The sequence below is a fragment of the Castor canadensis genome, chromosome X, assembly GCF_047511655.1.
Source record: "Castor canadensis chromosome X, mCasCan1.hap1v2, whole genome shotgun sequence".
Taxonomy (NCBI): domain Eukaryota; kingdom Metazoa; phylum Chordata; class Mammalia; order Rodentia; family Castoridae; genus Castor; species Castor canadensis.
Window position 1 is genome coordinate 113,286,585 of NC_133405.1, and position 12,985 is coordinate 113,299,569.

Consider the following 12,985-nt stretch of genomic DNA (forward strand, 5'->3'; position numbering starts at 1 on the left):
TTGCCATGGCTGAGATGATTTTGCTAAAGTTTTTTCCAGCCTCTTCCCTTATGTACATGATATTGTGGGGGTTTTTTTCCTGCAGAGATTCCTGATCCTGTATTTTCTGTGATAATTCTTTTTTCCTCTCATTTTTTATTTTTATAAGCAGACCTGAATGAGTGGCAGGAAGCTGAGAAATCTATCTTACAAAAAGGTGATTTTTGAAGAGTACAGAATTTTCACTTACTGTGCAGCAGGAAGGTAAAAAACTAACAAGAGTAAACATTTAAGTAATCACTTTTATTTCTTTTCCTGTTTAGGCCGTGAGGAAGCAAAAGTTGCTTCAACAGAGTATCCAGTCTGCCCAAGAGATTGAAAAATCCTTGAACTTAATTCAGGAGTCCCTTGAATTCATTGATAAGCAGTTGGCTGCTTATATTGCTGACAAAGTGGACGCGGCTCAAATGCCTCAGGAAGCCCAGGCAAGTACAGCTAAATGGGGATGAACTTCTATTCTTTTGTTTTTATTATCACAACAGGATGTTGCTGAGTTTCTAACATGAAGTTTATTCTATTAATTGTGCAGAGGGGTTTTTATTTGGTTGATCAATTTAAGTACTTGGAAGTAAGAAGTAAAAGAAGTCTAAATTAGTATGCTGAGTTTTATTGTTCGAAGAATGCAATGTAAGGAATTGAAATAGAGACCCTGAAAGACAGAAACTCTGATACCTGGTATTCATCAATGCTTTCAAACTATACTAAAGTTTTGAGGGTAACCATGGGAATCCAAATAATAAAATATTTTTTGGTGCCATTAAAAAAGCAGTCTCAAATGTTTTACTGTTAACTCACGTTTGTTTTCATGGAATCACAAATCACATGATCTCTTTCTGATTCTACATTAATGTGTTACAAGTAGTGAATAACACAAAGTTAGAAATAAACTTGCATCTTTTTACTACTGAACTTGCTAGATATACTCACCTGCGTATATATACTACAGACATTTAATCCAGTTTCTGAAATATGTATAACCTGATTTTTTAGAATGACGGTTAAAATAATAATGATAAAATCTAAGTTGCTTTTAAAATGAGTAATCTAGGTCATGTCTAAATGTACTTTCACTTTAGGAAGTATTTTTAAATGCTGAGTTTCTGTTTTTACATAACATTTAAATGTATGTAAAGAATCATAGGTATGAATTATTTGTTTTAAATAAGAGTTGTGTGATTGTAATGTAATGGCACTGCTTTTCAAATTTACCGTGCATGTTGTGAGCCCAATAACCAAGTATAATTTAGATCCAATTAAAATAATATAAAGGGCATTAGAAGGTAATCTACAAATGCCAAAAGCCATCTTCCTTCTGATTTTTAGAGATACCTGAACTTTTTCACTTTAAAATAATTTTGGGGTAAAATATTTGATTTGTAGATTATGGATACAAATGGAATTACAGTGCATTAAATCACAGTTAAGTTGCTGTCTAGGACATCAGTATGCACATGGGCTAGGTTACTGTATTGTATTTGTTTAACCAAGAAAACACTTATGGGTCTTTGACAGACTCAAAAGGTCTGGAGTAGAGGGGATTCCTTATTAAATGAACACCTTTGCAGCAAAGAGTGAAGAAACCAAGCTTGGGGAGAATCTTAATGGTAAAATTCTCATTATTATTTTTCACTCTTAAGACACATAAGATTTTTCAAGAGTGAATGCAGTAGTAGAAATTAATAGAACTAGAGAATAATAGCAAACATGTTTGAGGATCTTTACCTCTCCAGTAGGTACATTTTTAAACTTACACAAATTTAGTCAGTTCACTAGCATTACCTATTCTTAGGTATCCCAATTTGACACAAATAGAAAAATTTATAGTCAGGGTTTGATATGATGCATGAGATTGATGAGAAATTGTTAGTAAATTGAAAAGGATTATATGGTTACTAGCTAGTAGCTCTACTTTTTCTTCAAATTAGTTGTAAATTTTTTAGAGGAGTGTTTGAAAAAATCTCATAATTGTCTGAATGGAAGTAAGGAAAAATTTAATAGTATAAATGTTAGACATTAAAATTAAAACTATTACTTTAAAGAGTTAATTTTGAGGCTTATAAAATGAAGCTATAAGTAGTATAGTTGAGATAGAATAAAGCCTAGGATTGCTTAAAAGAAAAATCTCTCCAACAAAATTAGAAATAAGGGCAAAATAGTTTCTGCTGGGTATTGAGGGGGATGGGGGGGAGAGGGAGGGGGCAGAGTGGGTGGTAAGGGAGGTGGGGGCAGGGGGGAGAAATGACCCAAGCCTTGTATGCACATATGAATAATAAAATAAAAAAAAGAAAAAAGTATTGTTTACTTGAAATGGTTGTGAGATGAGACCCTGTGGATATTCTTTTATTTAAATACCAATGCAGGGTTATATAAACATGCATCTAATATACTAGTTTTTAATAACAGAAAACATTCTGTTTAACGTTTTCAAATAAAAGTCTATAATAGATACACTGTTAATCATAGCAATTGACAAGTATTTCCAAATAACAGCACACAGGTGAATTAAGACATTTCAAATCTACTTCAAGAAAAAGAGAATTTAGAGTACTGACAAGCTCAAATCCATTTTCCATATATTTCTGGTTGCACTTACACTTTCAAGGTATTTCTTAACATTCATCCCCACAATAATAATATATAATATTGGAAAAATGCAGGCCACCTGAAAGCTATTGACCCATTCTTCCTCTCCAAGATTTTATTTTAAAATGACAGCAAATGAATTGTTTTTGGAACAGAGTTATCGAGTACTCAGATTTACTCAAGGATTGCATTTCCTAAAGCTCAATTTGAGACTCCTGTGAAAAAGAGAAAAGAGGTTGTCTGTGAAATAAGAACTTAATCACATTGTGTTAGACACAGGACCCACTTAGAGTCCCAGAAAAATGGTGTGTGTGTGTGTGTGTTTGTATGTAATGGGAACAGTTTTTTATGCTTTATATTAACAAAAAATAAATATGTTTCTCTAAATATAGGTAGAAGTTCATTGCTGATTAAAAGATTAGTGAGCTTTCCATTTTCAAAAATTACATGGATATTTTAATTCATTACTGTCAAGCAGGACAAAATGAATGAATGGCATTATCATATTTAGGATTCTGTTTTATTATGTGTTTAGATTTTCTGTCAAATACTGGTTGCAGAGATTTGTGGCTGTCTGACTCCACCATGTGGTGTACTGACAGTGTTGCTTCTAAATTTGAATCTGTTTTAAGATTAAAATCCTCAGATATAAACACATGCCAACATTAACCAAATATATGTCATGTGTATAACATTCTGGTGGATATATATAAAACTTGATATAGAAAATCATGCTTCACTATATTCAATTTGCATTTATAACTAGGGCAATACAGAGCTTCCCACTTCCTCAGCATGTCAATTAATAAGTTATCTGGCATGATTTTAGAAAATTGTACCCTCTTATTCTGACTTGTACAGAAAAAATCCTTTTTAAAAATAGTAATATAAGTTTACAAGAGTAAATCATAGTCATTTAGACAATAAATGTACATACTGCAAGATTAGCAGAGCATAGTTTGACTTATGAGTGGTTTATTCCAGAGTAGCACTTAACTCAACCACCATCTTAAATGGTACAATTGCAGCGTCAACAGCACTGTGCCAGCCCACTTCAGTAAGGGAGGGGGTGGGAGAAGGGAGAAGAAATGACCCAAACATTGTATGCATATATGAATAAAAGAAAAAAAAGAATTTTATGAAAGTACAAAGTTAACATGTAACTTACTAATTCAAACAGAATCAAGAAAAAGGGGAAAGCACATCTAAAGATAGAAATATATCTTCTAAATGTAGAAACAAAAAATGTAAGAACTGTCATGAAAATACCATGATATAAAATATAAAAACCTATGAGTGTTTTCTTAAAATAATTTATAAAATGAAATCACCAATTTTTATTAAGTATGTAGAAACACATGGCATGAATTTAACTTTTGTGCCTTAGCTTTCCACAACAGTATAGTAAAGCACAGATCTTAGTTTTGACAAATAAGTTCTGGTAGCAATGATCCAAGTACCCAAGCTGTGCTTCAGACCAATCAAATGAGAATCTGGAGGGAATCAGTCATCACAGTGTTTAGAATCCCACCCCCCCCCCCCCAGTTATTCCAATGTAGCTAAGGTTAAGAAGAAGTTTAGATTTTATTGATAAAGAAATGAATATCCGTATTCAGAATTTTTAGAAACTCAGTTATTTTAATATAGCTAAGGTTAAGAATACATTTGGATATTTCTTTACTATAATTATTGGTAAACATTCCAGTCTTTTTATATTGTACAAAATAATGGATTTCTTTATGACAATTTCACACATGCACCAATGTATTTTAACCTTATTCAATGTCCTATCACCTACCCTTGTCTCCCTGGCTCCCTCTACCTGGTTCTTCACCCCAAATAGTCCTCATTTATGCTTATGTCTATCTATCTGTTTGTATTTATGGAACTAGAGGAAATATGAGATATTTGTTTTTCTGAGTCTGACTTATTTTGTTTAACATGATGATCTCTAGTTCTATCTATTTTCCTGCAAATGACACTTTATTCTTCTTTAGTAAATAATTGTCCATTGTGCATATGTACAAAAAGAAATTTGTATACAGACTTTTTAAAAATTACTCATTTATTCACATGTGCATACATTGTTTGGGTCATCTCTCCCCCCTGCCCCCTCCTCCTCCTTCTCCCCCACTCTCCTCCTCAGTTCCAGGCAGGTCCTGTTCTGTCTTTGTCACTAATTTTCTTGAAGAAAAGACACAAGCCTAATAAGGAAGACAAAGCATTTTTGCTAGTTGAGTTGAGGATAGCTATACAGAAATATTCCTAGCACTGCTTTCGTGTACACATGTGTTATGACCCATGTTAATTCATCTCTAACTGATCTTTACACTGGTTACTGATCCCCTTCTCATGATAACCTCTGTCGCTTTAAGGTTTCTGTATTAGTTCCTCTGGAGTGGGGACATCAAACGCTTTCAAGTTTTGGGTTTTCTACCTATTCCTATATCTCCTGTATGTGCTTTCCCCTTTTCCTGTGATCCAAGTCCAACAACATTGCTGCATTTGCACTAGATCTAAAGTCCACATATGAGGGAAAGCATATGATTTTTGGTCTTGTGAGCCTGGCTGACCTTGCTCAGAATGATGTTCTCCGGTTCCATCCATTTACCTGCAAATGATAAGATTTCATTCTTCTTCATTGCTGAGTAAAATTCTATTGTGTACAAGTACCACATTTTCTTGATACATTCATCAATAGTGGGGCATCTTGGTTGTTTCCATAACTTGGCTATTGTGAATAGCGCTACAGTGTATACAGACTTTTTATCCATTCATCTTTTGGGCACCTTGGCTGATTCTATAGCTTGGCTATTGTTAGTAGCACTGTAGTAAGCATGGGTGTGCAGGTATCTCTATTTTTTGCTAATTTATATTCTTTGTAGTATATACACAGGAGTGGTATAGCAGGATCATATAATAGTTCTATTTTTAGTTTCTTGAAGAACTTACTTACTGGTTTCCACAATGTCTGGACTAGTTTACATTCCCACCAGCAGTGAATAAAGATTTATTTTCACCTCATCCTCACTAGAATCTGTAATTATTTGTGTTCTTGATGATGAGCATTGTGAGTGGGTTGAAGTAGAAATTCAGTGTCATTTTGATTTGAAATCTCTCTATGACTAAAGATGTTGAACGTGTTTATTGGCTAATTGTTCTTTTGAAAACTATTCAATTCTTTTGCCATTTATCAATTGGATTATTTGCTTTTTGACTTTTAATTTTTGAGCTCTGTAGATACTCTGGATATTAGTTTCTGTCAGACAAATAGCTTCCAGACTCTCCAGTCTTTTTGTCATATCACACTCCAACCAGTCCCAAAAGAACTTTATAAAAACATTCTTTATAAAATGATTTCTATGTAAGTCTGTGGCAAGATTTCTATGGGATAGCGTCAGAGTAACAATTAAACTACAGGTAAATTTCTCTCCTATTTTGATTGTCTCTTCACTCTTATGAGAAAAAAGTTAAGGTAGAAAATTTAACTGAGAACTGCTGCACATACGAATTAGTTTAGACCAATATAATTTTCAGCATGGATGTTTGAGGCTGAAATCAACTTGTTTTTCTTATATCTATTTTCTCTAATTCCACATATATTAATATGTCACCTGGTAGGAATAACTCTGAGTCATTTTAAGAGCCACTGTTACCCATCCTTGAATAGCTATTTACATGTTTATAATTCTTAAAATTATGAAGACACTTCAAAATAAACTTTTTTCTTTTCTTCCCGTTAACAATGTGGCCAAAATTTACTATCAGTAAATAGAAAAGAAAATCTTCTTTTATACCAAAAGAAGCTTTAATTTAAGCTAATTACATTAACTGCACTTCAGTCAAATTCATAATTGAGGTCTTCCTTTGTGTTTTGAAGAAACTAATCATTTAACTCACGTTGAATATTCTTGGTTTTATTTAAATGTAAAGATGATAAACTATCAAAATCAGTGTTTTGAAAAATAAAGACCAAAATGCAGATTTTGTTCTATCATATTGAGGTTATTATTTCATTAGGGAATAAAACAGACTTTTATAATATATATAGGTACATTTGATTGCCAAAGGACTTGGAATAGTCTAACTTTATAATTTACCCCGCTGATTTACAAATTAAACAGCATAAACAAAATAAGGGATTTATGTGAGGATTAAATAATTTAACCAAAGAAAAAATTGAGGAACTAGTCCAGAAACTTGAGTTCAGTGTTAAACCGTATAGCATAAATTTATTTCGTTCTGATCCAGCAAAGTAGATATGGCAAAGCCAGTGTAGCTAATTTTAAATCTGTTTTTAACATGCCATCCACTGTAGCTATAACACAATGCTATCCATGTATTAGTTATTATGTACAACTGATTACTTGCCAGTTTAGAATGGCTGTTATTTTTTATTTGTACATTCTGATTTGTGTGGGAAATAATCACAAGCAAGAATTGCAGGAGACATAAAAGATTAGAATCATGCTTCACATCATCAGAAATTGTGCAGTATTATGTCCTCACAGAAAGTATAATGAAATATGTGTTTTTCATATTGTAAACTCAGAAGTATGCATAGTAAGTCTGAAATGAAATTATCATATTTTATGAAAAATAAATACAAAGATCAAACAAACTAGTAACATCATACGATAGTCACAGAGAAGGCTAAGCAGTACTCTAAATATTTTGTGGCAATTTTTATTCAACATAGTTCCTGATTTTCTCATATAAGTGCACATTTATTCTCACAAAAAAAGTTATTAATGCCAAATGATCAGTCAGATAATGCTGGTCACACAAATAGGACAGTTCATCTTATTTTCTTTTTAGCATTTACTTATTATCTGAGACTTGTTTGTCTTTGTTTTGTTGTTTTTTCTTTGTCTACCCCATTCCCTCCTACTAATGCTCAAGACAGCAGAGCCACATAGCAGATGCTCAATAAGTATTTAGCAAATTCATTGAATTTCATGAGGTTTTAGTTACCAAATATAATTGGTAATGTAAATTTTTTTTAAATGGACAATGTCCTTTGTTACTCATAAGACATCATAAGAGAAGAAAGATGAATATTAATTAGTTGCTAGTAAACCAAGTTGAAAACCATTTTCTATAATAGAGCTTAATGGAATCATGACAATTTCTTATACAGCATTATGACATTGCCAAAAGTTTTGAGCTTCAGAAACACTTCCAAAATATTATCAGAGTACAAAAAGGATTTTTCACATGCAAAGGAATGATTAACAAGAGGTATATAGTCCAGCCTTTCCATGAATTACGTATTTTTCAAGGATCACTCCATGTGAATGTTTTAATGTTTTCAAAGCATCCATGTAATTTATTTGATAATTACTACTTCCTAAGGCTCATAAATCAGTTATTGGTGTTTAAAGAGAATACTTTACCAGATTAATGGCTAAAGTCGGTGGTTAAAATGGGGGCATAATTGAAAATGCATGTAAGGGATCCAAAATTTAATTTCTAGGAAATACTCTTTCTAACTTGTCTAATGAGCTTTGCATTTTTCATACAAACCATAGTAAAAATCTGTATGAGTTTCTTCTTTCTTGAACATATTAAATTATTATAAAGTATAATTTGAAACTTTTCAACTTTATTTGTCCATGATAGTAATTATATTTTTGCTTGTTCCAAAGTTTGTAAAGTATACCTCATCCAAATTCCATTAGTACATTTTTCCTTTTATTTTGTATGTTTGTGTTATAAGTGAATGTTTGCTCTTCTAGAAGATGCAATTTCAAAATTGCTGTTTTAGAATTGCTGACTGTTTTACTTCTCCATTAATAATCAGCGATCTCAACATGGTATCTTTTAATATTTTTCTTTCTTAAATATTTTCTGTTGTTTTCCATAGTATCATTTTCTTTCTTTGACACTACTAAAGTGCCAATAATTATTTGACATAGTGTCCTTTATTCCATTAAATACTTCAGAAAGCAACAGCTTAATTTTGCTTGCCATTTTCTGTCATTAATTTGATATATGGGAATGGTCTGATGAGGTAAAGCATGAAAAGCCTGTTCTCAGTTCAGTTAATTGTAAAGTGCTATATTCAAATATCATTAATGTTTGATTGCTCTTTTTGTTTTATGATTTTGCCCTTTACCATCTTTAATGGAAATGGTTATTTCCACTGCAAATGTTATTTCTTTCATACTTTGACTAGTTTTAATTATGAGAATAATAAGTATATTTTCAAATATCTTTTAGTTTTTATACTGGCATAATGATATACTTTATTTATATTACTTCACTTTTACAGGAAAAAAAGTCTAGTAGATTCACAACTCCAAAGGAGTCTAATATATAAGGAACCGCAGATGTCTACTTCCTTTCACTATGTTTATGGTGGAATTTACTGATTTTATATGTAGTCAGGTTGATAGTTTCACAAGATCAGTGGTTTGTTTGTCTGTTTTCTTCAAATGCTTAACATCCATATCTGAGTAGATGTTTTTATTAGATTAAAACAAATCCATCGGAAAATTTATGACTTTAATAGGTAAATATGAAAATAAATTTATTTGAATTAAATGTTTTGTTCCTAGTGTTTTATTCTAAAATACTATTTTCTTTCATCATCTGCTAATGCTAAAAGTAATGGTGTACTAGTTATCTTTTTCTTTATTAGACAGGTTTTTGAATAAAAGATTTTGTTTTTGATTGGAAGTTGCCATAATATTCTGTCATCTAAACAGTTTACATATCTTTTCACAATAAATCTGCCTTCAAGTGATGAGCATTATTTTATGTAGTCCCAGAATAATACTTTGAGGTTGAGGAAAGTAAGTGGCAAATGGTATACTAAGTACAAACTAAAAATTAATAAATGTTGTGTAATTAATTTTAAAAGGTGCTAGATTAATATAAATATGTTGCATGTCTCACAACTTTTCTAAAGTTGAATCAATTGGAAATATATGATTACCTTATAACTTTAATAATGCATAAAATTGTTAATGAACATACAGAGTACATTTAATAGATTTTCCCAAACCATTTGTGTAATAATAATCTTTAAAAAAGCCAAAGCATAATTAGAATAAAGTACTGTTTCACTCTTTGAAATATACATTTATTAATACATAAATGATCTTAAGTAAAATGTAAAAACATGTTTATCTTTAATTTCTTCAATATATTTAGCCACTGAGCTGTTCTTATGTATGATCTGCTTAACTCATAATGAAAATTTGGTCTCTAATCATGTTGGACAGTACTATGCCATATAAATTTTCTAGAAATGCAGATAAAGTATAAACCCTCACTTTTATATGATGTTCAGCCATTATTTTATTTCCATTTTAATGGTGATGACCTTTCTAAGAATATAGAAACTAATTTGGTCAATAGTCTACCTAACTACTTTATATAAATATGAACATTTCAAGTTCTCTGAAATACTTTCCACTCTATTCAAATTGTCCCACCTCCCCCTCACATATTTCTTGATCCTTCACATCTCCTAGTGGTAGATAAAAGTTAAGTTTTTCATCATGTGTTGGTAAGTTTGTATTATTCCTATTGTTTATGAATCATGAAAATAGTATGTCTCATTTGAAAAATTGTGGAATTTATCATCAGAATTCCTGTGACTCAATTAACCACTAAGGTGTACTTGCTTTGTTTTGTAATGCCAAGCATCTAGAATTCTGAGGTTCAATCTTTAAGAAAAACTGGTATAATATTTACCTCTTGCTTATAGAATGGTCTCTTGCAAGCGAGGGGCCCTGAAACTTGGGAATTAATGGCTTCCTCCTCTAAATAGTAATTCTTACTCAATCCACATTTAGTGGGGTTTTTTTGGTAGGTTTTTTTATTGTTGTGTTGGTTGGGTTACTTCCATAAAAGTAACCATACACACTGCACATGACCCCAACTCAATCTTTGCTGTGTGGTTCCCATAGCCTGGAATGAGATTCCATTTTTTTATTGTGTATCCCTTCAAATACCTCTCACAGTCCTATGCAAATGTCTTAAAAATTTCACCAGATTATACATCTCTGCCTCCTGAGTAGCTACAATAATAGGCATAAGCTATGATGCCCAGCTTGTCTGCTTGATTCTTAATGGCTCCTGTAAATAATAATTTTTGAATTTTAAATTAATACAAAATATTCATATTTTTTCTATATTTAATAACAACCTTTTTGATCAAATTTTATTCAATAGTATGACTTTGTTTGACTTATGAATTTGTGAGCCAGTTACAGATATGTATCAAATATGTAGTGTACAGTTACCAAAATAATACATTAACACTTTTTGGCAGTCAGTTCCACCAAAAAATCAGCTGGTGATCAAATTATTCTAACTTACAATTCAGTTATTGTCAGGTTCTTATAAATAAATTAAAGAAGAAAAACTGTTAACTTTTACCAAAATGGTCATAAAATATCATATAAAATAACTTGTATGTTGCATATTACAATCAATTAATTTGCACCATTTGGATTCATTTCTGGTACAAATTACTAGAAAATGACATCACTGTTACTTACGAGCTATCACAAAGTAATATGGCCCTGGGCTGAGTAATGAGAATTATCTCATTAATATGAGCTAAGTGCTGCAGGAGTTTCTTAGGATGTAAGATTATTAACTTATAGTTATTATGATATTTTCATGTGGGCATATGAAAATCTATAGACACCTGGGCACAGTGGCTCCTTACCTGAAATCCCAGCTACTTAAGGGGCAGAGATCAGGAGGATTGTCATTCCAGGCCAGCCAAGACAAAAAGTTAATGAAAGCCTATCTCAACCAACAAGCCATGGGTTGGCCAAACTATGTATGAGGCATAATTAGGAGGATTGCCTTCCAGGCTGGCCCCAGCAAAAAAACATGAAACCCTACCTGAAAAATACTTAAAGCAAAAAGGGATGGGAGTATGGCTCAAGTGGTAGAGTGCCTGTCTTGCAAGTGCAAGGCTCTGAATTGAATCTTCAGTACTGCCTATATGTATATATATATATAATCAGACAAAAATGCAATGCCATTGAGAAAGATCTATAGTTTCCTTGAAGTTTAACAGAAATATCCCACACAAACACCACATATTATTCATATGCAACATTTGCATTATATTGTTTCCCTGTCACAATTAATTTATAAAGGTTAACATCTTATTTTTTGTTGAGTTCAAGTATAACTTTAAGGATATACCAGCACCAATTCTAAATATGAAATATAAATAGAAATTTCCTTTGAAAGAAAATGATACCTGAAATATTTATTATCATTGACACAAAATGAGCATCTTTTTGTAATAATCTCAATGAGGAGAAAGAAATAATCTCACTTTTGATAATTTATGAAAAAATATCTTTTTCCCCTTTTATTTTATCATTTCTACATTTACTTACATGTGTGTACATTGTTTGTACCACCTCCTCCCCTACTCCAATCCTCCACCTCCACCCCCACTTCCAGGCAGAGCCTGTAAAAGGAGGCTATGTTGTTAGTAATGGTTTAGGAGAGTTTCTGAATTGCATTTTCATGGAAAGTGAGATAGTTGTCCTTTGCAATAACTTGCAGAGTATGCTGACTAATAATGTTGTCCTCCCAACAGAAGATCCAATCTGATTTGACAAGTCATGAGATCAGTTTGGAAGAAATGAAGAAACACAACGAGGGAAAGGATGCTGCCCAGAGACTTCTATCCCAAATTGATGCTACACAGGTATATTTTATTACACAAACTAAGAAGGTAGTTTTATTCACACATTAAAACATAGTCTAGTCTAAATGAGACAATTTGATTATTAGCAAAATTGAGATGAATGGCATTATTTGAAAACTACAATATGATGGTTATAAATATGAGCCTTTTGTATTGTACATTTTGAGAGAAAATAATGTAATATATTACAATTCGTTTAGTATAAGATTAAGAAAAGTTATTGAATTTTTCTCTCCTTGTATGTATTTTTGTGTTGGGTGATTGAAACAAATGTTACTTTATTTTTATTTCTGTGTAACTTCAGAAATAAAGGAAAATCCATTAAGAAAAATGTGACTGATTATTTTACAGAACTCAAAATTACATTGCTACCTCTTTACATTCTCTTTATAGAAAAAATTGCAAGATGTCTCCATGAAATTTCGATTATTCCAGAAACCAGCCAATTTTGAGCAGCGTCTAGAGGAAAGTAAGATGATTTTAGATGAAGTGAAGATGCACTTGCCTTCTTTGGAAACAAAGAGTGTTGAACAGGAAGTAGTACAATCACAGTTAAATCATTGTGTGGTACGTATTTCTGATGAGAAGTGGCCAGCTCCCCTCAACTTTCCTTATTAAAAATTAATTAATGATTCTCTTTTATAATAGAAAAATGAATTTTGATAACTG

The 12,985-nt window shown here is 31.7% G+C and overlaps 1 protein-coding gene across 12 annotated transcripts in view; it reads left to right on the forward strand.

The window, feature by feature from the left end:
• The window catches only part of Dmd (dystrophin), a 2,168,746-nt gene that overhangs the window by 881,890 nt on the left and 1,273,871 nt on the right, over nt 1–12,985 (forward strand). For all 12 annotated transcript variants that reach the window (XM_074062730.1, XM_074062731.1, XM_074062740.1 and 9 more), the window contains 3 exons: nt 303–464; nt 12,206–12,316; nt 12,710–12,883. In XM_074062730.1, the coding sequence (XP_073918831.1) occupies nt 303–464; nt 12,206–12,316; nt 12,710–12,883 (447 nt within the window). The remainder of the gene's footprint in view (nt 1–302; nt 465–12,205; nt 12,317–12,709; nt 12,884–12,985) is intronic.